The 25,223-nt window shown below is 39.3% G+C and overlaps 1 protein-coding gene across 1 annotated transcript in view; it reads right to left on the bottom strand.

The window, feature by feature from the left end:
• Positions 1–25,223, bottom strand: part of TMC1 (transmembrane channel like 1) — an 83,630-nt gene that overhangs the window by 20,898 nt on the left and 37,509 nt on the right. Inside the window, exons 6-12 of the mRNA XM_087885125.1 lie at positions 24,733–24,814; positions 23,621–23,727; positions 21,019–21,117; positions 12,376–12,518; positions 10,774–10,918; positions 9,146–9,340; positions 2,001–2,180 (exon numbers count right to left, since the gene is read on the bottom strand). Of these exons, the coding sequence (XP_087741251.1) occupies positions 2,001–2,180; positions 9,146–9,340; positions 10,774–10,918; positions 12,376–12,518; positions 21,019–21,117; positions 23,621–23,727; positions 24,733–24,814 (951 nt within the window). The remainder of the gene's footprint in view (positions 1–2,000; positions 2,181–9,145; positions 9,341–10,773; positions 10,919–12,375; positions 12,519–21,018; positions 21,118–23,620; positions 23,728–24,732; positions 24,815–25,223) is intronic.

Raw genomic sequence — 25,223 nt, forward strand, 5'->3', positions numbered from 1 at the left:
TTCAGAGGCAGTGTGAAAAAAAACTGACTATAACTTAAAAAGGAGAGGCAGTTTGGTGTGATGCATCAGGCTAGAAACCAGAAGACTGTGGGTTTTAATCTCGCCTTGGACATGAAGCCAGCTGAGTGACCTTGGAATGGTCACTTTCTCACAGCCTTAGGAAGGAAGCAATGGCAAACCATTTCTGAAAAACCTTGCCAAGGAAACTGTGGGGACTATACCAGGTAGTCTCCCAGAATCAGACAGGACTGAACAAAAGAAAAACGTAAAAGATTCATTTTCAGATTATTTCAGTAAAAAAACTCAATAGAGGCCCACCTCTCAGTTTGTTATTTATCACTTGGTAATAATAATAGCAAACTGAGAGTCAGGTTGTTTATATTGGTTAAGGAACCAAATTCTCCAAGGACCTGCACCAACTGAGAATGGACCTGAGTGATTTTATTCACTAGCTGAGCTGAAAATTCTTCAGGGAAGGCCTGAAGGTAAACCTCTGAACCCCTCTTACCCAGGAGGGTCCAGGTAACTCTAAACAGGGCCACTGGAAGATTCTCTGCAGATGCAATAAGAGCAGAGAAACGTTGATGTTTCACTGCTGTAAATGCCACAAGATAGGCCTTAATAGTGGCTCTAATTCTTGATTCATCCCTTGTCTTCCTCCAGTAGCATTCTAGATCTCTCTTGACTGTTTTCAGCTCACTCAACTGCTTCATAGACTACAAGGAATGCAGAGAGCGATGGGCCAAGAGAAGTCATACAGGCATGAGAAGTCATACAGGCATGATTCCAGAGGTGGGCTGCTGGGGGTTCACAGGGGTTCGGGAGAACCTCTAGCTAAGATTCTGTGCAGTTCAGAGAACCCCCAAATCCCACTCCTGGCTGGCCCCACCCACCCCGCCACACCCAACCCATGAGTCCCCACACAGCCCGTTTTGGATGCAGGTAAGTGCAGGGCGCACATGGAGGCTTGGGGAAGATGCAAAATGGGCCTACTGGAAGTTCGGGAAGGCCGGAAACAGGTTCAGAAAAGGGCCTGTGGAGCCTGGGGAGGCTCTTTTTGCCCTCCCGGAGGCTTGAAGAAAGCCTCCGGAACCCAGGGAGGGCAAAAACACACACCCCGTGCCATGGTGCAGGAGGCCGACTAGGCCACGCCCACCATGGCCATGCCCACCAGCAACTGGGCAGAGAACCCCTTGCTAAAATTTTTGAAGCCCACCCCTGCATGATTCTATCCAACGCCTCAGCAGGACTGTGCAGCAGAACTTCAGATAAAATTTCCAGTTTCCTTTGGAATCCTATGAGTCCATCAGTCACCAGTCAAATTGGTCCTACCTCCCTGGAGATAACGTGAGAGAATCTCAAGTCACCAGGATGTGATTTGAACATGACAGAAAACCAAAATAGTTCCCCTCCTGAGATGATATTGTGATTGCTCTGACAAGAAAACTAAGTCTGGTGTTTGACCAGTGTTTTGAGTTAAGCGAGATATAGATATATTGTTTGGTGGAAATATGGGAACTATAAGCAGTGAAATTTAGGGAAAATGAAATGCAAAATTACATTTCACCTACATTCAGGAAATCCTGCATATATTACACTGTAGCTGAGAATAACATTTCACAAACACAGTTCGGTTCCAGAAAGCACAGGATAAGGCATCAGAAGACTGCTATTTTTGCTATGATTAAGATCAGCAGTCTAGAAATATAATGTAGGTTTAAACTACTTCTACAAATATTTGAATTTAAAAGCAGATATATGCCAATCCGACAATAAGAATTATTTCCTCTTTAGCAACTCAAAATCCAAGATGTGATATTTGTATTCCAGCTCAATTTGGCCTGAATGAGTTGCAATTAAAGCAAATAAGCCTTAACTAACATTCCATTAGTCTCGATGTGACATTAATAAATACAGTATTTTTCTATATTCTGAAAATCAAAACATCAGACTGGAACCTCTTTCTAGAAAGCTGAAAATATAGAAAGCAAAATACTTGCCTTGAGATTGATTTCATCCATGAGAGCAATAATGAAGGTGTACAAGTTGCCCAGAAAAAGAGCGAAGATGCGTCCCAGCTGCCACCGTAAAGCGATTCGGGGATGATAATTTTCAAGGTTGCTGATGACATCAAATAAAGTTGGACAGAACATTCCTAGAAGTGACATGACCATATTCACCTGAGGAAGGGAGAGTAAAAGTTAAAACATTTAATATAATATTCACATCCTACTTGTGCAGCAATAAATATTAACTTTTTAAAGAATAAGATGTAACAAAAATAGTGACTGTATTTATCAGTATTGTTGTTTACCTTATTGTTATTTACCCTATTGTCTTCTACCTTCTCTTTTCTTCACATTGAAAGGTGAAGTTTGACAGAGAATAATAAGATTCTATTGTAGTTTGTAATCAAAGTAAAGCATTAAGAGGTCTACCAGTACAGATGCTAAAAAAAGGTGTTTTTTTTTACTATAGAAAGGACGGTAAGACAGTGATGGATCCTTAACTCTTCAGATGAAATAACTTTGGAAAAAAGTACATATCTGATCTCATCGGATAATCAACTGAATCACTCAGTCAAATATCTTATAGCGATCAGAAAACATCAGGCAGGTAATGGACTATCTACTCATAAACTATAACTGTGAGGCCATTACCTTCCAAAAAATAGTATTAAGAAACAGGAGAATAAGTCACCAAATTCTCCTACCTTTGAGTCTATTTGTTTGGATATTCATATTATGAAAAACACACATATATGAGAAATTCACAATGTTCCCACCTGGTTTCTTTTAATTTACAGGTTTTATACACTGGGGAAGTCATTTCCACACCTGTAATTTATGACACCTTCATAGCATTACCCACCTGTCTTTAAAGCCTGTCTGTAGCATTGCATAATTGTTTATGAAAGCTTGTCTTAAAGCATGGATTGCATTTTGTCATGTTTTGATCAAGTATGAATTTGTTTATTTAATTGAATTATTTATTTGGGGGGAAATATATATATTTTTTATCAACTATTTTTCTTAGAAAAAGAAAAGCCCAGTGCAATAAACTATCCTTTTAAAAATAGGTAAAAGTAACATTAAAAATTTTAGCTATGAAGTTTAAGACAGATCACCAATATTGAATTGTTTTCTTTTGGGGATTATTCCAAAATAAATATCTACATTTTTATTTTTAGAAATACACTAGTAAACACATCCCAGTAATCAATGGATCTAAGTATTACTGGCAGTAAGATAACAATTGTAAGTAGATTTTCTGTTCTTTACAGCTGATAGTATTTTGTCCTGCTGAAGAAGTCAAACAAACTGGAATAGGTTCAGAAAAGGTTGATGATCAGGCATCTAGAAATTAAGTTTGATGAAGAGAGATCAAAGGACTATTAGAAGAGATCAAAGCATTCTTTAAATACTTAAAAAGATGGCAATTCAAGGCTGGTTGTTTATCATTCTAAATTAATTGTCATGACTAACATGAAGGAAGATCTTAATAGAAAAAAACTTCCTAACAGAAAGATCAGAAACAATTTCCAGAAAGGGTGGACTTCCTTCCCTTGAAGTTTGACAATTCCAGTTGGGGATTTTTAATTTGGATTCCCATAGTTAGTAAAGGATTAATTTAATGGCCTACATGGCCCTTTCCAATGCTTTGATTTTATAAATTTAATCCTTCTTCAAACCTAAAGCTTGAACAATGCAGGTAATCCTTGACTTACAACTACAACTAGGACCAGATTTCCTCTTGCTAAGCAAAGCAGTTGTAAGTGAGTCGTGCCCAATTTTATGACCTTTCATGTCATGGTTATTAAGAGAACCACTGCAGTTGTTAAGTGAATCACAGGGTTGCTAAGCAAATTCCATTTTCCCTCTTGACTTTGCTTGTTGGAAGCCAGCTGGGAAGGTTGTTAATAGCAATAGCATTAGCACTTAGACTTATATACTGCTTCACAGTGCTTTACAGCCCACTTTAAGCAGTTTACAAAGTCAGTCTATTGCCCCCAACAATCTGGGTCCTCATTTTACCCACCTCAGAAGGATGGAAGGCTGAGTCAACCTTGAGCCTGGTGAGATTTGATCTGCCAAATTGCAGTCAGCCGGCAGTTAGCCTAATTTCTACTCTTAGAGTACTGCACTCTAACCACTGCGCCACTGTGGCTCCTTAGCTCATATGAATGGCAATCATATGATGCTTCAACCGATGTAAATAGATGCCAATTGCCAAATACTCAAATTTTGATCATGTGACTATGAGGATGCTACGACCATTGTAAGTGTGAAGACCATTTGTATGTTTTCAGTGCTGTAGTAATTTCAGTGGCTAAATAAATAGATGCAAGTTGAGTGATCCTGAGATTCTGCACTTCTAAGTATCATTATGAATTTATATGCAAGGCTGAGATTACAGCTGCATTCTAGCATTCTCCAATATTCCAGTTCCATAAAAACATTTAATTTTGTGTGGTTGCCATTATAATGTACCTTAATTAAGAATTAACAGCTGTATATTATAAATCATGCATTCAAACTCATACTGTGTGCAGTAATAAAAATCTTCTCAGATATCCCAGCTGCAACAGAGACTAATAAAAAAATCCCTACCTTTTTGAGTAAACATATTTTGTTTCTGCATAATTAGTGTAATAATTTAGAGTTATGTGTTTATTGTAGTTATACAGTTGCAGGAAAATTTAATATAAGGAATGGCAGGATAATTCAAGTTTTCCACTCACACATTTGCTAGTCTATTACTCCTTTCTATGCCACTAATTCAATTTGGTTTCTATGTTTTTCCCTTTAAAAAATCCAGCCTAAATATGACAATTTATATCTGATGGATATAAAAAGTTTTTTAAAAATCTAACAATGACAAACAGGGAATGAAATTGAAAATAAAAGAGAAAACAAGATGATACCTGAAACTTGTCTATTTAAAAATTTGCCTCGGACAACCTAAGCAGTTCAATACCAATTGGAAATATCCAGTCAAAAACAATTCTTTGTTTTAGGCGAGAATACAACACTTAACTGGCATACTTATTTCTCAGTTGTCATGAATCAAGGCAATCTGATGAGCATTTAATCCTGGTCAAGATGAAAAGATTTATCTTGGTGAACCAGAAAGCATTATTTTGTTATTTTTCTTTTTTACACACTGTTTTTCCGTTACATTCTATTTAAAACCCTTTCTTGCTTTCAGGTATAGGGAGTGCTAAATAAGCAAGACCATTTTAAAATATCCTACAAAAACTTGATTTTTAACTTCTAACCATTCTTTTAAATTCCTGATGTGCCGCATTCTCTTCAATAAGGATCACTTTACATATAACATTTTGGAGGTATACACAAAACACATATATCTTACAAAAGCAATTTCTGTCTGCTTATAACTTACAAGTAATGTGCCTCAGTTACAGCCTTAAGAGGGATATGTGGATTAGTGATCTGTATAATGTGCATTAGTATTAGTTCATTCTTACGTTAACAATGTTATATAAAATGTAATGTAAGTTTTATATAATGTTATATAAAACTTTTCTTAGCACATTCTTTTAGCAAACGTTTCCCTAATATCCTTTTTTCCAGAGCACCTTTGCCAAATTTTTGTACTCAAATTTCCCCATATTTTAATTTTGGAGTCAATTTTTTGTCTACATTATTTTTATAGTCCTGTATAATTCTAATCATTGAATCCCCACATCAACATTTCATTTTTTCCCCTGTCTATAGAAACATCTTATGGAACTTTGCTTTTATGAATGATAGCAGCGGTGAGACTTTAATACTTCAGATTCAATTTTTGAGCTAATAAATATCTTGAGAAACAGATGCTAGTAGAATTCATTATTTATGTGTTTCTACATGGGATGACAAATGATATTCTGCTGGCTAAACCACTTCACTTGAAAGTAATCCCTAATGCTATGCAAATGTTCAGTATTTGTATTAAAACCCATTTTGCCAAGATTTTGAAATCAAGTGACTGTACACTGAACAAGTCTAATGAAGCAGGATTATAAACCATGTTTGCAGACAGATTTGGAAGGGCCACTAAAATCAAGTAGTTTTACAATATGAAATATGTTTAATTCAGATAGGAAGCACGGACTCAAGTGTCACATGTAAAAGGAAAGAAACATGTAAATTGTCTTTATTTGTGATCCTCCAAACCATGTTTAGAGAATCATTTGAATGAAACCAGGGTATAAAGTTATGATGAGTGATACAGGTCTTTATTTTTATTTTTATTTTTTTAATTTGATTTATATGCCGCCCTTCTCCGGAGACTCAGGGCGGCTTACAATGCGTTAAGCAATAGCATTCATACTTTTGTATATTTATACAAAGTCAGCTTATTGCCCCCACAATCCGGGTCCTCATTTTACCTACCTTAGAAAGGATGGAAGGCTGAGTCAACCTTGAGCCTGGTGAGATTCGATCTTACTTTAATTGCAGACAGCTGGTGTTAAATTACAGAGCTCTGTCTGTTGAGCTATTCAGGCTCCTGAAGGCTCCCTTTATAGTCTTATCCATGAGTTTGCATATCATAGAACATAGAATCATACAACTGGAAGAGACCATAGAGGACATCCATCCCAAGCTTTGCAGCTTGGCGGCCTGGCTGGGGAGAAAAGGGGAATGGGGCTGTACAAGCAGTGGGCTGGCATGTATGTGCACACGCAGCCCTTGCAAAAGCAGCAGGCCAGCACGAATGATGTGTCGGTGCGCATGTACACAACTTGACTTGTATGAGTGGTGGTCTGGCACACATGGGCTGGCACACATGTGGCTGCTTGTGCAAATTGAGCTGCATGCATGCTCCGGCCAACCACTCACATGGCCCAGTTCTGAATAGACCATGGCCCAGTAGTGGGCCATGGCCCGGAGGTTGAGGACCCCTGTTCTAGTCCTATTCCCCTGCTCAGGGCAGGAGACCTTATATCGTCCTGGTCAAAGGGTTGTCCAGTCCATTCTTGAAAATCTCCAGTGATAGAGCATCCACATCTGTGAGAGGCCAACTGTTCCATTGATTAATTGTTCTCACAGTCAGAAAATTTCTCCTTACTATAGATTGGATGTCTCTTTAACAAGCTTCCACCCATTACTTTTTTTCCTGCCCTCTGGTGCTTTGGAGAAAAAGTCAATCCTCTCTTCTCTGTCACAGCCCCTCAAGTACTGAAAGAGAGTTATCATGTTCCCCCACTCCTTCTTCATGCTTTATACTTCATTTCCAGAGGTGGTATTCAGCAGGTTCTGACCAGTTCTGGAGAACCGGTAGTGGAAATTTTGAGTAGTTCGGAGAACCAGTAAATACCACCTCTGACTGGCCCTGCCCCCATCTATTCTCTGCCTCCCGAGTCCCAGCTGATCAGGAGGAAATGGGGATTTTTCAGTAACCTTCCCCTGGAGTGGAGAGGGATGGAGATTTTACAGTATCCTTCCCCTGCCATGCCCACCAAGCCATGCCCACAGAACCGGTAGTAAAAAAATTTGAATCCCACCACTGTAAATCATATCCATACTTCATGTCTAAGTTCACCAACTATGGTAAACTTATGGATTTTCATAGTCAGGGCTTGAATTTGTTCTGACCTTATGCTGATTTTACTCACTCATAAAAGTACCAATCAAACTACCTCATTTTCTCAGCAGTCTCTTCCTGATTTTCCTCTCAGCCAGCCCAGCTCAACAACGGATCTTCACAGTACTTCTTTCCCTCCTTCCAATCAGCCCATATACTGTATTCCTGCAATATACCACTGTTCATTGCAGAGAATTCTTGGCCATTTTCTGGGACTCTGAAACCAGCTTGCTCAATTCCCACAGATTCAAGATCTTATTATCAATGATTTCACAATTCTGCAGTTGTAAGCTAGAACGGAACTCTTTCCCAAATAAGATGAGCCAACTCTAGTTTTGCATTGAAGCAAGACCATCTATTTTACATATTCTGGATTCAGAATCTAGATTAGCAGTGGACAATCTAGTAAAGGAGAATCTTTGTAGCTCAGGATTGAAATGATGGTTCCTTGGTGCTCTCTGATCTTGGCTGTTTTCTTGCAGATGTTTCATTTCATTACCCAAACTAGCTAACATCATCAGTGGCGGCACTAGTTCGGACTAGCACTGATGATGTTACCTGGTTTGGATAATGAAAGAAAGGTTGCACGTTGTTTTCTGCAAGAAAACAACCAAGATCAAAGAGCACCAAGGAACCCTCAGACAATCTATTATTATAACATTGAGTTACTCTGAATATTAGAGTTTTATTGTGCAACTCTTCCTAGATTCTGAAAAGCATTTCATAGTCCTAATAATATCATAGTATATATAGATTGTGAAAATCTGGTGCTGTAATCATCAAATATTGCATTCCAAATCTGACAAGAACATGTGCTCATCACCTGTAGCAGCAGATCTGTAATACGGCTGGATTTCACATTTGACTGAAATGTTGTCTGAAAGCCCAACAAATTTTGCAATTGCATTACTTCAGCACAACTGATGTGACAGCGTTACATAGAACAGTGAGTATTTAAATGCAATTTTCACCAAGCTATTCACCAAGATGATAGAGTCCATCCATCCTAATTTAAGTCATACATAATTCTCACTGAAATTTATGGGATCTTCATAGTCCTGAATTATTTTGTTCATTTCTGTGAAAATTAAATGTGAGAGTACCGTAGATGCAATCCAAAATATTTTATGAAAAAAATGATTTCAATAACATTACAATTCTTTTATGTCCATTCTGAAAATGAAAAACTTCAGTGACAATTTCTGGCCTTCGGAGGGCCTCTGGAGCCCAGGGGAGGCCGTTTTCACCCTCCCAGAAGCTTGAGGAAAGCCTCTGGAGCCTGGGGAGAGTGAAAATTCCCCCCCATGGTGCAGGAGGCCGAGGAGGCCACGCCCACCATGGCCACGCCCACCCAGCAACCAGGCAGAGAACTAGTTGCTAAAATTTTTGAATCCCACCCCTGGTCGTAAATCACTTCCTTCAGTGCCATTATTACTTTGAACAGTCACTAAATGAACTGTTCTAAGTCAAGGACTGCCTGCGTTTATTTTTTCCTGCATAATTCTAGCTCTTCTAATCACATTTGTTTTACAAAACAAAGCGTGCTGGAACGCACTTCGTTCCTCTCCCACCATCCATAGTTTTCAATGCCTGCTAGAGCAAACTTCTGGGATCGTCTCACGACGAAGTAAATAAGATAGCCGCTCCCAGCCAGGGTGCACAAAGCAAAGAAATTCGCGAGAACCCTTAGGAATCGAGTCAGGTGGATGTTCTCTTCTTTCCGGCTCTCTTGTTCCTCCACAATGGCTTCCTGTGCTTATTTGACACATTAAAACAAAAATAGTACAAGTAAGCAAACTGAGAAGAATCAGGATACCAGCCAAAAAAATCTATAACCAGAATATCCTTTTTGCTCTTCATTACAGCCTCTGTACATTAATCTTTATTAAGGCCCTGCATCAGGGGTGAAATTCAGCAGGTTCTGACAGGTTCTGGAGAACCAGTAGCAGACATTTTGAGCACTTCGGAGAACCGGCAAATACCATCTCTGGCTCGTCCCAGAGTGGGGTGGGAATGGAGATTTTGCAGTATCCTTCCCCCAGGAGTGGGGTGGGAATGGAGATTTTGCAGTATCCTTCCCCTGCCACGCCCACCAAGCCACTCCCACAGAATCGGCAGCAAAAAAATTGAATTCCACCACTGCCCTGCATGTTGCACAATTATTAAAAGATGCTACCAAGTACAAATTAAAAAGCAAGGACATTTTCAAACATCCATGAAAGTAAATATTCACTATAATACCATGAATGAAGATAATAATATACAAGGGAATCCAAATATTAACATTAATTGACAGGACTATATAACTACTTTGTGAATGAATAACCAGAAGGCTTATGCACTAATTACTAATCTGCTGACCATGTATTTATGTAAATATAAACTACAACTACAACTCTACACCTTATCATTTTATCTGAGGGGTTTGGCTGTCTGAAATTTAGGTCAGAGATCCTTCAAGTTGGGCCAAAGGTGTAAAACTCATTTCCACAGTAACATTAAGCAAGTAATATTACAAACAAGGAATGCTAGATGTGTCTACTAGAAATAGTCAAAATTACCACTTCCTTTGTCTGTGAAATCCAGAAAAATCCAAGCCAGCTCCCTTGTTGCCATTGCATGCTATTATGGATTGAATTTGGGTCAGTTTGGATTTAGGACAATATTGAATGGCAATAAAGTTAGTTGTTTGGTTTTTTTCTGAATTTCATAGACAAGAAAGTGGGGAATCTGAATGTTTCTGGTAGATCCATGTAGCATTCTTTGTTTGTAAAATTACATGCTTAATGTTACTGTGGAAATGAATTTTACATTTCAGATAAAGTAATAAAATGATAAGGTGCAAAGGTTTACATTTGCATATATGTGTTTCCATATATGCTCAGCAGTTAGTAATTACTGCATAAGCCTTCTAGTTATTCATTCACGAAGTAGTTATATGGTTCTGAGGAGGGGAAGTAACAATAAACAGGATGATCTCTATATTGTGCCTACTGAATTCTACATGTTGTCAGTAACACAATTACCTGCATTATAAGATGGCCTTGCTACTGACTGATTCAGGTATTGATTTCACAGTAATATATATAGTAATATATACAATAATAGGACAATATCACTCTTGTGAGTAAAATTCCATTATTCTCACTTGATTACTCTGAACAAACTGTGAGCAAAGATTACCTTAAAGCTAGTAGTTATTGATGCAAATTTATTATCTGCTGTTTCAGGATTGCCAATCAAATAATCCCAGCTGGTGAACATTTTCCAGCTAAAGTTAAAACTTGTATCATCTCCCCCACCATCATTATGTGCATTCTTTGCCATTCTGAAAAGATCAAAAATAGAAGTGTGGCTTAAATGATTTTTTTTTTTCAAGAAAAAAATGGTCTAAACATCTCTTTCCAACCCTGTGATTCCATGATAAATTATTTCCACTGTAGAGAGATTTAGGTAGGTGTCACCTCAGCTCCGCTCGTGACTATCCTTTGTTTTCTGATCTGCTCGTGCAAAAATAGAAAAATAAGCAAACACGAAACACACAAATCTTTTCATTGTTTTACTGTCTTTCATGAATTTATCAACAAGCTGAAGAATGTAAGGCGATTTACTCTCAAGTTTCTGTAAATATAGATCAAGATTACCTTGTGGTCAGATGGAAAGTTAGCATGTACAGACTACATGTCAGGGGTATTTCTTATTGTTATTGTTAGAGATTGTGCTGTAAGGTTTTCTTTCTTAATAAAAATTACTAAGTAGCAGCTACCTAGCAATCCTTTCCTGTGAGGAATTTATAGGAGGGAAAAAACTTTTCAGGCACACAAAGAAATGTGGTTAATGTTTATAACAGGTTTTTTTTTTTTAAGTATGATTTGTATGTGAAATTGCTTTTTATATTTTAATCAAGTAAGCAATGGATATGGAATAGAATGAGGTACAAAACCCTAAAACTTGGCACTGGGAGATTCAATTTTTCTCTGAATCCTAAGGCTCTAGGCTGAAATACTTTATGATCCTATACAAAAAAAATCAGCAGGCAGGGCACTAGTGATGGGTTGCTACCGGTTTGCCCTGGTTTGGGCAAACCGGTAGTAGCAGTGGTGGGAGGCTCCACCCACCCGCCCGGACGTCATCAAATATGCTCTGCGCATGTGCACATGAGCAAACTGGTAGCAAAGGTAAGTGAAACCCACCACTGGTTTGAATTCAAGGTTTAGAGTGCCCTGCAGTGGTGGGTTTCACTTACTTTTGCTACCGGTTGGCTCGCTCGCGCACCTGCGTTCGCTTCACTCACATGCGCAGATGTGATGATGTCCAGGCAGATGGGCGGAGCCTCCTGCCACTGCTACTACCAGTTTGCCCGAACCGGGGCAAACCAGTAGCAACCCACCACTGATTCAAACATTCAGTCTTAAGTCAATATTCAGCAAACCAGTGATCATTACAAACAGATTTTCACAGATTACCTTAACAGGGACTAGAGGTCCCTGTTAAGGGACTAGAGGGGAAAGAAATTTAGATAACATTGAGTTGGAACAAAACCATAGAAAGACACTGCAAGTTAGATAAGGAATACTTTTGATGACTTATCTGACTTTATGACTTTGAAAATAGCCATGTCTCCATCTACCTAGCTTCCGAGAATTGTTATGAAGCCACAACAGAATGAGATAAAAAAAGTGTTTGCTGCCTGGGAGCCAAAAACAGGATATAAATGTAACATATAATAATCTGGTTAATCATTAATTACCTCTTTTTAATCCTTTTGAAATACTAGAAACTTACGTGCGAATGACCACCATGAAACTATAAGCGATGGTCCCAACGCCAACCAAAAAATATGAAAGAGGCATTCGGAATTTCAGCCACCCAATTGTTCTCTGGTTATTGTAATAGCCGTAGAAAAGCACAGAATATTGTGCAAAGCCCTGAAAAATTAATAGCAAGAGTTCAGAAAAGTATATTTCATCAGACATGGGACAGACTTTAGCCTAGCATGATTTAATTTGTTTTAAATCACCACATTTCAATCTGGCACCATCCAGAAGTATCAGGACTACAATTTCCAAGGCTTCGAAGTTTTGGAATACTTTGGGAGATGCAGTTCTAAAAGAACCTGAAGGCAGGACAAGAAGCAATGGATGGAAACTAATCAAGGAGAGAACCAACCTAGAAATGAGGAGACATTTCCTGACAGTGAACAATTAATTAGTGAAACAACTTGCCTTCAGAAGTTGTAGGTGCTCCATCACTGGAAGGTTTTTAAGAAGAGACTGGACAACCATTTTTTTTAAAAAAAAATTTTTGATTTATATGCCGCCCTTCTCCGGAGACTTAACTTAATGCGTTAAGCAATAGCCTTTATACTTTTGTATATTTATACAAAGTCAGCTTATTGCCCCCACAAACTGGGTCCTCAATTTACCTACCTTAGAAAGGATGGAAGGCTGAGTCAACCTTGAGCCTGGTGAGATTCAGTCTTACTTTAATTGCAGACAGCTGGTGTTAAATTACAGAGCTCTGTCTGTTAAGCTATCCAGGCTCCTTGATATTTGTCTGGAATGGTGTAGGACAGGGGTGTCAAACTGGCGACCCAGAGGCCAGATGCATCACACGCAGGCCACACCCACCCCAGTTCTGCAAAGGAGAAAAACATCACAATACGTCACATGATAGCAACGTAATGCTGCGAGTTTGACACCCATGGTGTAGGGTTTCCTGCTTGAACAGGGATGGGACTAGATGACCTCAAAGGTCCCTTTCAACTCTGTTACTCTGTTTCAATACACAGTCTGAGCCATGTGCAAAGTAATAGCTGTAGAGCTGGATCCAAATATTTATTGCATGTCATGATTCACCTTCTGGAGTTAGTTCTGGTGGTAATGTAGAATGTGAACCTTTAAAAAACCTTTGTAGCCATCCTGGTCCATTAACTCTCTTCTGCCTACAGATGACTTCTTTTCTAAATGAACATTATGCTATATATAAGAAACTGAAAAATATCCTCTTGGGCCCATTATATCATACAGTCACACAATAGACTCCCTTCAGCTGAGAGTACTTTTGATTGGGTTTAAATGTTATGAGAAAGGAGAAAGGAAGCAGCAAAGTATTTTGAGACCAGGGATTCTATAAATCAAACCCGGCATTTTGGAAGGCACTAGGAAAGCAATTAAAACTTAGATATATTAAAGCAAAGTCATCATGGAAATAAGGAAATAACTCTGCAGTGAGACTGAAGATGTTTTGTAAAATAAAAGGGTAAGTGTCCAATCAAGGGTTACAATCCTTTACATATTAGACCAGGGTTGGGGATTTTCTGCCAAATGTTTTCATTACATCTTATATTGGTGGCAGTGTGTGATCATTCTTGGATAAAAGTCAAACTGCCACAGAGCTTGGATGTAGCCCTAATAAATAGAACAGAAGCTGCTTCTGTCTAGGATAGGGATGTCCAACCTCGGCAACTTTAAGACCTCTGGACTTCAACTCCCAGAATTCCCCAGCCATGCTAAGAATTAAAGTTGCCAAGGTTGGATACCCCAGTCTAGGACTTCACTGGGATGTAGTAATAAAGAGAGGATCAATGACTTTGCAAGCGCTCTCCATCAATGCTCTTTTCTTGTCCTTTATTATTTCTTCTCCTATTACTTCTTTTAAAAAAATAGTAGGTTAACCTGTCAAAATCCTTCACTTTCATTTAGTTAACTATGCATTTGAAAAATTGAAGCTGCTGGGCTACTTAAGGCGAGTCATGTCCTGAACCTGTTAAGCCTCATTTGCAATAATTTCCATGATAAAAATGAAATATTAATACACATCATGTACATATTGATTTTTAGTGGGGTTTATCAACCTCTTTTACCAAATGCAGAGACAGAAGCATTGCTTTCATTGGTGAATTACAGCACCAAAAGATGACCATTATCACTTTTGGTAGTCAAAAGTTGGCAGTATGAGAATTCCCATGTGATCAAATATGCCATACATATTTTGCACAGGTTCTCTCGGTTATTACTTTCTAGATGTTCTGTTTTCAAAAAGAAAACCAAGTGGTGCTTATTAGTTTCTGTCCTTAAATTCTCATGACTAAGATGCAGGAAGTGAATAAAACAAAATAAAAATGAAGCTAAAAGTGTGTTTCCGTGAAGCATGCAGAATGTTTAAAAATGCAAATACCAGCAACTATTCAAATAGTGGATAACTGGCAGAAAGGAAGAATTAACCTTCTTCTATTGCTTGGCATTGAGGAAGATCATCAGTGTTCAGTATCTTATGACACAATTAATCAACTGGGTTTTTTTTAACAGTTATATTTTTTAACCCAGGGCCAATCAAGTGAGGCCATCAAGGTTCTGTCCCAATGCCAGGAGATGGGGTGGGATGGGAAAGAACCATCTCCAACTCAATTCTACCAAGACCAAGTGGATGTAGGCTTTTGATTGTGTTGATGCTTAGAGGCTTGTAGGAGATCTGAGGATACTTTGTCTTTGACCTTGGATGGGGTTGCACTTCGTCTTTCAAGGTTGTCTTCCTGTGCCTGTTCCTAGATCAGGGGGTTCTTTAGACAATCGCTCATGCCCTGCTTATCTTGCAGCTTGAATAGTATAACCCATTCTACATGGGATAGCTTTTGAAGACCACCTGGAAGCTTCAACTGGTCCAGGACACAGTGGTATAGGGAGTGATAGGCATACCTCAGCATGTCCATGTAACACTTCTGATTGTCAGTTTCTTTCCAGGTGCAGTTCAGTTCAATTTAAAGGCCATTAAAACTACATGACATGGAGAACTTCCAGCCAATTCAATCTTGGAGGTTTAACTTGTTCCAGGTTCCTTTAATTAAGGATGAGCCCAGATGGCACAGTGGTCAGAATGCAGTATTCTGACCACTGCCAACAGTTTGATTCTGACCGGCTCAAGGTTGACTCAACCTTCCATCCTTCTGAGGACCCAAATTGCTGGGGGCAATGTGTTGACTCTGTAAACCTCTTAGAGAGGGCTGTAAAGCACTGTGAAGTGGTATATAAGTTAAATGCTATTGTTATTTCTAATTAAACAATGTCATTTATCAGGACTCTGAAAGCATGCCTTCTCTATAGCATGTATATCCTCTGGAATGAAGTTCCCCTGGAGATCAGGATGGGCCCAATCATTATTTGAAAGAGCTGTTCCACCAGGCATTGATAAGGTCAAGTGAGATCCCTTTTTTTTTTTTTTTTGTTTCCATACAAGTTTGATAAATGAATGAATGAAATATGTCATCGGATCTTTGTGTCTCTTACTTTTTGAAGGTGTCTAAAGAACATTGAACTGTGTTTCTGGCAACAGCATCTTCTGTTCCTTATTGAAAGGCATTTAAATGACTTCCACGTACTGTTTTCATATCTACATAGTTTCCTACTTCCATATATTTTTCCAGTGTGAAACAATCCTGATTGCACCATTTGACAGAGTGTTTTTAATTCCTACTGATATTGAGAAGCAATACATGGCAATAACCATGTATGTGGCAGCAATTGCTGATGCAACAATATAGATAAAAGAACATATGCAAAGAGCTTCTCGTTCTGCTTCTGCAGATCAGAGCTTCTATTTTAAGCCATGATTCCATGACAATAACACTGCTGGTGTTTGCCTCTAATTAATCTCTGCTCATTATGAAATTAGGAGCTAATTTTGATGCAAATCTTTTCCTCCTCAGGGAAAAGATGTGGCAGAGCTGCAATGGACTGTGGGTTTTACATGAAAAAATATATAAACAAATTACAATATTGCTGACAGCTCCTCTCTGCAATATTCCAGTGCTCTTTTTTGGCTGCATAGATAAAACCGAGCTTTCGGGAGAAGACTGGGACTGATGGGAAAAAAGAGGTCAACCAACCAGAAGGTGGAGGAACTTGGCTGCATTGTTGATGGATGCACCATTGCAAGAAAGGTCAGGCTGGGGACAGATAATCATGGGGAAAAAAATACCCATATTGTTGTTAAGAGCCAACACCAACATGAAGACATCATCAATTAATCAGTGACAGACTTGCCTGAAGAACATGGTATCTTCTTGAGTATTACATGGGCTCTGCATTTTTATGCATTAAGAAATGTTTCTGTTCCGCTACTTCACTCTGCTCTGCTGCCCTCTTCTTCTAGTTCCCAGATGAACTAAAAATGTTGCATTGTCATTCCAGAGTTTCTCTATTTTGCCTCTCCTTTTCGTTCATCTCTATGTTATTGAAGCACATCTAGTGCACACCAATAAAATGCATCTGAGATTATAAACAATAATACAATACCATCAGTCTCCTTTTCCTGGAGAAAGGGAGACTGATGCTATTGCAAAAACTGCTTTTTCCCCAGTTTGAACAAATTTGTTAGTAAATTTGAAGATGGGAAGTCCTGACAAATAAGAATGATCAAAAAGCATTGTTAATCTGTGCATGTACTGTGTTTTAAAATATTAAACATAAACAAAATACATTAGTTCCATTAGGCTGCAGTAAAATATAAATGTAATGCGACTATAAATCTTTCTTGTGTGTTTATTTTACTGTATGTCACTCAGAGTTGTTGCACAGTTGGGCAGCCTAATGAACTAACTAATTAACATTGATAAACTATGGCTCGATTGTTCTAAAACTATCATGTAGACGTATGGTTTGGCTTAGAATAATGTGTAAACCCCAGCCGCCATTGTTTATAGGCAACGATTCTGACTCAACAATGGAGATGAATACAATTTCCTTGTGGATTTTTCAACAGGCAGCACAATTTTGTTCTGCTGTCTCTCTGATTCCCTACGTGATTTTTTTTTTCCAAACTGTTTGAGGGACAGGAGAAAAGCAGAAATATATGACACTGGGTGGCAGCAACCACCAACATTTCCTCTCTTCCGTCTGTGTCTGGCTGACGAGCCTCACAATATTTTAGCAGGTAGGTTACGATTAGTAGATGTTGTTGCAAAACATCAGACAAACTCTAAGAGCTCTCTAGCAGCCAGAGATGTTTTTGTAGTCCAGATATGGTACCCCTAACCTATTCCCTTAAAAAGTCAAATCATTGTGAGCTCATCTAAGTACTCGTTCTGTCTTGGCCAGGAACATAAAATAGAGCATTCAAGGGTACACAAATTACCTACAGCCATGGTTCGCTCAATGTGATGTTTACATAGCATGCTGTACATGAGTTATAAATCAGATTATCAGAATGCGATGGACTCCTCACACAGCATGATGAAACAGTGGCAGATTTGTCCTAGTAACCTGAACCACTAAATAATCTGATTGCAGTCTGATGTAGCATATTGTATAAATGCAACAATAGTATCATGCAGTGATGGATTTCAAAAAATTTTACTACCAGTTCTATGGGTGTGGCTTGGTGGGTGTGGCTTGGTGGGCATGGCTTGGTGGGCATGGCAGGGGAAGGATACTATAAAATCTCCATTCCCTCCCCAATCCAGGGGAAGGTTACTGCAAAATCCCCATTTCCTCCTGATCAGCTGGGACTTGGGAGACAGAGAATAGATGGGGGCAGGGCCAGTCAGAATTTTTACTACAGGTTCTCCAAACTACTCAAAATTTCCGCTACCGGTTCTCCAGAACTGGTCAGAACCCGCTGAAACCCACCTCTGGTGTCATGGATATATTTTACAGTAAGGATCAAATCTCTGCACCTTCCCCATCATATGTGGCCTACAAAACCCCAAATGACAAGGTGGCAGCAAAGAGAGAGAAAACTCTGTCGTTACTATATTTATTGTTCATCCGAATTGTTTCAGCCCAGACATAATAGCCTTACCGCTTTTTTCTGATATATACTTTATTATTTTTATTAGTTTTTTATCCCAAAATGTTAACATATTTTCGTCAACTCAATGTGGTAAATATGTGCGATATCCCTTCCTCCTCTTATTTTTCCCTCACAACAACAACCTGGGTGAGGCTGAGAGGGAGAATAATTGGCTCAAAATCAGCCGGCTTTTATGCCTGAGGCAGGATTAGAACTCACAGTCTCCTGGTTTCTAGGCCAGCACTTTTACCACTACACTAACTGGCTCTCACAACTTCACAACTTCCTTGCAATACTACATACATTTAATGTAAAGTTCCTATGGCTATTTCATTCTTGTGAGAAGCTCTTTCTGATTATACTTTTTTTTCACTCCATCAATTTTCTAATAACTTTATTAAATTCCAACATCAAACATTAAAATATAAACTAATATAAAAGGAAAAGGAAATCAAAAAAACAAATTAAAAGTGACAAAAAATTATACACCAAACAAATTTATAATATCTTTCCAGTGCCTTTCTACTCGATTCATGAATCAGCATTTTTAAAAAGATGCTTTTTTTTTTTTTGGTGAAAACTTTGTATGGTTGTTGGATGAGTATTTCCCTCTGAAGGTTAACACCGGGATTTCTGAATTTCGCCTGGAGGAATCCCTCGAGCTCTACATTGTAATATGCAACTTTCAAACTTATTGAAACCGGTATCTCAGTTTTGCAGAAATCAATGTATTAGTAATGGTGTGAATAGTATGTGAGACTGATTCTCCTGGGATTGTGCTGTTATTTAGTGTATTTAGTGGCCACTAAAGCATTTGGAGAAGACCTGCCACGAGAAAGACCAGTCCTGATTCATTTTGGTCACAGAAAAGACAGAAATACCATCTCTCTATATATATCACAGTAGGGAGATAATAATTGCTCAGGGTGAGGAGTTTTATACCTCCTGGCTTGCAGATATGACTTGTGGATCCTCCTATGCAGGTCTACAAACTCCTTCTTCAGTCTCTGAGGTGACAGAAAACCTTGCCAATCTATTTTGCACAAGGTTGTGTCATGAATATAAGAAATTATGAAAGGGAGGGAGGGAGGGAGGGAGGGAGGGAAGGAAGGAAGGAAGGAAGGAAGGAAGGAAGGAAGGAAGGAAGGAAGGAAGGAAGGAAGGAAGGAAGGAAACCCTATGAGAAAATAGAAACTGCCTAAATTTGAGAATCTCTATAAATTATAATCCAGACTTTCCTATCAGCTGGACCTTTTATCTTCTCCTGTAGCCTGGATGCTTATTAGGGAGCATAAAGGAAGGTCCTGCTCTTGATAACATGTGGGTGAAAAAATAATGTTGGAATCGAATGTGGAAAGCTGCTGTTTCCTAAATTGGGAGAGGGGGAAAGGGGAGGGCAGGCAACTTAATTCTCTGGGCCTAACTACATCTGTTTTCACTCCTACAACTGATAGGGAAGCAGTGGCACGCATGGACCGATCACCCTTGTTGCATCCAATTGCTTACCCTCGTGCCCTTGATCGTGCATCCTAGCAGTGTCAGAAAGAATCATAGTTAACTGAGGAAGATGAAGCCCAGAAACACAAGTAACATAAGCAAAGCAAAGCTCGGAAGACCCCGATGCCTAATCATCCAAACAATCCCTCAGAAAGACGAATGTGGAGCATCCCATCTGAGTTGGTGGGGTCACTTCCAAGCCTTCATTGTTTGGAAGGTGCTGCAATTTTTAATTCTGATGGCAAAATACAGAGTCAGAGGCTACTGAGCACATGCTGGTTTTTCAAAAAGGACAGGCTGTAGCAAATATTTGCTACAGAATGTACAAGAATTGTACATCTCCCGCACGCAATTGCTTCCTCCAGCCCTGTTGCATCACAGTAATTTGGACACTCTAATAAGTAGCTTACTGTTAATCCCAAGGAGTTACTTGCTAAAAGTGAAAAGACAGGAGTGCAATACGTGATTAGAAGCTGAGCCTTTTTTTCCCCCTCTCCTCGCTTTCTTTCCTTGTGACTGTCACTCTGCAGACTTACAGGCAGAAAGGGCCAAATGAATCTAACAGAGTCATTCTGTTCCTGAAGCAAATCTCCCTAAAGAATTTTTGAACATCATGGATTTGTCCTGGAGCAATTCATGAAGAAATCCCCAGAATCTGTTTTACAGCACATCAACTTAATAAATAAATGACATTTATTAATTATAAAATGAAGTGAGAGATCTTCCATCTTCATTATTCACATAAGAAAACTGTGACAAATCAGTCCTGGGTTTGTTTGTTTGTTTCTTTTCTTTTCTTTTGGATTATGGAAAAGTTCCACTGAATCCCATTGGTCACCATTTTTATTCTTGTTCCCAAAATGATTTTGAATGTTTTTGCTAAATTCAATGAAACATCATATATGGAATTAACAACCCTTAGAAATTTGCCAGTGTTTCAGTTTTACATTTTCCATAAGGCAATAAAACTGCCTAGTCTTTCCCAGTCAAATATTCTCCCAAAGTTGCAACACAATTCCCAAATTACTAGTCAGCTTGCCAATAGGCCGGAAGAGCATACTGAGTGTCGTCCCACATAATGAGAACCCTAATTTGGACATGATTGCCGTAATGTAGCACATGATTGTAAAATTGTCTACTTACACTGAAATCCCACAACGTGGCAAAGTTCATAGCACTTGCTTCCTCTGCTCTTGGCACAGTTTTTCTAGGCAAAGACCCATATGCCTTTCCCATCAATGCCTGCATGTAAAAACAGGGAGAATGGTTTCCAGTGTATTCACATCAATAATCCAAGAGCAATTGAGGTTAATTTTTTATTGTTCCAATATGTTGGAAATTGAACATTACATGTTGGAAATCAGTGATGGATTTCAAAAAATTTTACTACCAGTTCTGTGGGTGTGGCTTGGTGGGCGTGGCTTGGTGGGCATGGCTTGGTGGGCGTGGCAGGGGAAGGATACTATAAAATCTCCATTCCCTCCCCAATCCAGGGGAAGGTTACTGCAAAATCCCCATTTCCTCCCGATCAGCTGGGACTTGGGAGGCAGAGAATAGATGAGGGCGGGGCCAGTCAGAATATTTACTACTGGTTCTCTGAACTACTCAAAATTTCTGCTACCGGTTCGCCAGAACTGGTCAGAACTTGCTGAAACCCACCTCTGTTGGAAATGTAATATGAAATTCAACATGCAAAATCATTCACCTATAGTAGTGATGGCGAACCTTTTCGGCTCTAAGTGTCCAAACCGGAACACGTGCACACGTGCGCCAGAGCACCGGAAACCCAAAGACCAGCTGGCCGGTGCGCATTCATGCTGGAAACCAGAAAAGCAGTTGGCGACAGCAAGTGTGCCCAGAGAGAGGGCTCTGCGTGCCACCTCTGGCACACGTGCCATAGGTTCGCCATCACAGACTTATAACATCAATATGATCTCAAATATTCAAGAACCTTAGAACTGTTGGTTTTGTATTGGGGAAGGAAAAGATTGCTATCATCACCTTTTCTTTTTTTTTAGCCAAGGAGTTTTAGGAGACAGGAGATCTGAGCCTTAAAGGAACACAGGTCTACCAAGAACTCAAGTCTTGATCATCTCACTGTTGGATTATTGGAATACACTCTACATGGGACTACCCTTTACAAGTATTAGGAAGATGCAGTTGGTGCAGGCACAGGATAGTTCTTGGGGCCACTAGGGTGGCCCATAATACACCACTGTTAAGCAAACTGCACTAGTTGCCAGTTTGCTTCCAGGTCCAGTTTAAGGTGTTGATTCTTATCTTGAAAGCCCTTCATGGCATAAGTCCAGGTTTCTGAGAAACCATCTCACCCCAATCGGATTGGCCCATTCCCCTCCCCCCCAATATGCTGCAGACCCTGTCAATCAAGGAATTCTGGTTGGTGGGATCCAGGAGAAGAGCCTTTTCTACCATGGCTCCTGCCCTCTGGAATCATGTCCCCTTATCCCAGGCTAGATCTGCACCTACCCTTTTTGGCCTTCCAAAAGGGCTTGAAGTTTCTGCCAACTGCCCTGGGCCCCCAAGGGGGGGGGCGGGTGTCATCCTGGAGGTGGTTAATTGGCTAAAATAAGATCTCACCTCTTCCCTGTGTGCAACTTGCTCCCTTCCTCCATATCTTTGTCAATTTTAAACCAAACTCAGTGTTACTATTTATTGTTTTAATGTTTCACCTTGGTGTTTTATTAACAGTAAACTGCCTAGAGGTGGGTGGCATATAGGTTCAATAAATACATAAATAATACATAAATAAATTGAAGTTGTTAAAGCATGGCCTACAAAAAAAACACATGGAGAAATCTATAAAGTTTATTCATAGGAGATGCATATCAGAAAACCTTACCCTCTTTCCCTGAAAATAAGACCTCCCTGGATAATAAGCCCAATCGGGCTTTTGAGCACATGGACTAAAATAAGCCCTCCCTGAAAATAAGCCCTCCCCAAAAATGTTTAAACGCATGCACAGCTGGTCCCCGCCATTTCCTCTGGTTAGGGAGACAGAGCTGGAAATCAGGTAAAATGTCAAGAGGAGCCCCATCTTGCTCCACGCACCCAAAATAATAAGACCTCCCCGAAAATAAGGCCAAGCGCTTATTTCGGGGTTCAAAAAAATATAAGACAGGGTGTTATATTTCGGAAAAACACAGGTAGTTAACTAGGAATTGTTTTAGCACTGTTATATGTGCAAAAAGAAAAAAAAGGAGAGAACTTTTCATTTTATACCTGGTGTGCTCTCTAAATGTGACATCAGTCTCAGTCAATTTAGCCAAAGACCAGGGATTTATAGAAATTGTAGGTCAAAGTTTTCTAGATGACTATAAGGTCCACATGTTGATTTTTCTTGGCATTTTGTCTGGCTTAATTGCAAGATCCACTTGCACTGTATTTACCCAATTCTCACAGTGAGGCATTATCCATACATGACGTGATGAGAGGCTTTGTTTTCCAGCCAGTTTATTGTATAACAGATGCTGATTTGGGCTAAGAGGGAATGACTGGGCCCAAGGTCACCAAGAAAGGTCCATGCCTAAGGGAGAATAAGAGTTTGGGTTTTCCCCTCCTGGTCCAGCTCTTTATCTACTGCGCCTCACTGGTTCATAGGCGCCTCACTGTTAAAACTGCAGTAAAAATCCTTACTGTGCTAAAATTAAACAAAAACAGCAGAGAGTCTTTAACATAACTTAAATCAGAAAACCAGGTGCACATGGAAATGAAATTGTGCTCTCACCTCAGGCACCATGACAAGACCAAAGGTCAGCCCAAACAGAACTATATTTATTCCATACATCCATCGCAAAAATATGAAGTAAGATGCAACTGAGGAGCCAAAATGACCTGTGAAATATTCAGATAAAGACAGATAAAATGACAAACTTCCCTTGTCATTTAAAAGAGAAAAACCTGATAAAATGTTTAAATAGATTTAACAAATTAGTATATCAGCAAATAACATTTTTCCACGAACATAACTATTTGATATGTCAAAACCCACAGAAGGGTACAAAGATAGGCTTATATGATAAAAATTGGGCTGAATTTGGAAAAAAATAGTTTTCAGCATCCTGTATAGGAAGGCATATTTTTAAATCAAACTGTGGAATTTTAAACAACAGAATGTAAACTTTAGAACTAAAACTAACAGGTTAGGCAACTAAGATTAACAAGGTAAGAATAAAATTATGAATCTACAAGCGCACAAAACAATTCATCTATAGCTATAGTAATGAAATGACAAATTTACTGACCCTGTATTTATGTTTAATGGAGTTTTCACATACACCTCATCCTTTTCTTTAAACTTTTAAGCCTTGTTCCTTTCCTTAATTCTATAAAATCCCAGAGTCTAGCTCTTTGAGAAGGAACCTGCACAAAATTATTTCAAAAGGATAATTTCTGTACAAGAATAAGGCCAAAATGTCATAGCTTGCATTAGCTTTGGTGCAATTTGTTCTTCTTGAGGGGTTGATTTGATATATTTGATATATTTGGTATATGGTTAAGGCACCAATCTAGAAACCAGGAGACTGTGAGTTCTAGTCCCATTTTAGAGACAAAGCCAGCTGGGTGGCCTTGGACCAGCCACTCTCTCTCAGTCCTAGAAAGCAGGCAATAGCAAACCACTTTTGAAATCCTGTCAAGAAAACTGCCGGGACTTATCCATATTTTTATGAGTACAGACAATTAGCCCAAGCAATAGTTGATTTTTACAGGACATCTCCTTAAATATTGATGGAAGAGAATATACTTTCAGGAAAACTTAATTTTTATTTCATGATGCCCAGCAATATGCCACTTATTTGTACCAAATGGGTGAGGAGAGGAAGGGCATCAATCACTTACTTTCAATTTCTTTTATTTTCATTTCCCATGGTATGCAGGCGGTTTTAAAATTATCAAAATCACGCTGAAATTTCATCCATTTCTGAAAGAAAGATCACATAGTACTGTAGCCCATTTGGATAACAATGGAAAGCAAAAGAAATGAGAGGAGCAATGATAATGCTCGAGCTGCACTGGCTCCCGGTGGTCTTCTGGGTGCGCTTCAAGGTTCTGGTTACCACCTTTAAAGTGCTCCATGGCTTAGGACCCGGGTACTTGCGGGACCGCCTACTACCACCAATAGCCTCCCACCGGCTGGTATGCTCCCATAGAGAGGGGCTCCTCCGGGTGCCGTCAGCCAAACAATGCTGACTGGCGGCCCCCAGGGGGAGAGCCTTCTCTGTGGGGGCACCTACTATCTGGAACGAGCTCCCCCCAGAGATACGGAGGATCCCAGATCTGCGCACCTTCTGCCGCGCCTTAAAGACCTTACTATTTCACCAGGCCGGCCT

This window comes from Pantherophis guttatus, chromosome 2 (genome assembly GCF_059756535.1).
Source record: "Pantherophis guttatus breed Tessera chromosome 2, ASM5975653v1, whole genome shotgun sequence".
Classification (NCBI taxonomy): Eukaryota; Metazoa; Chordata; class Lepidosauria; order Squamata; family Colubridae; genus Pantherophis; species Pantherophis guttatus.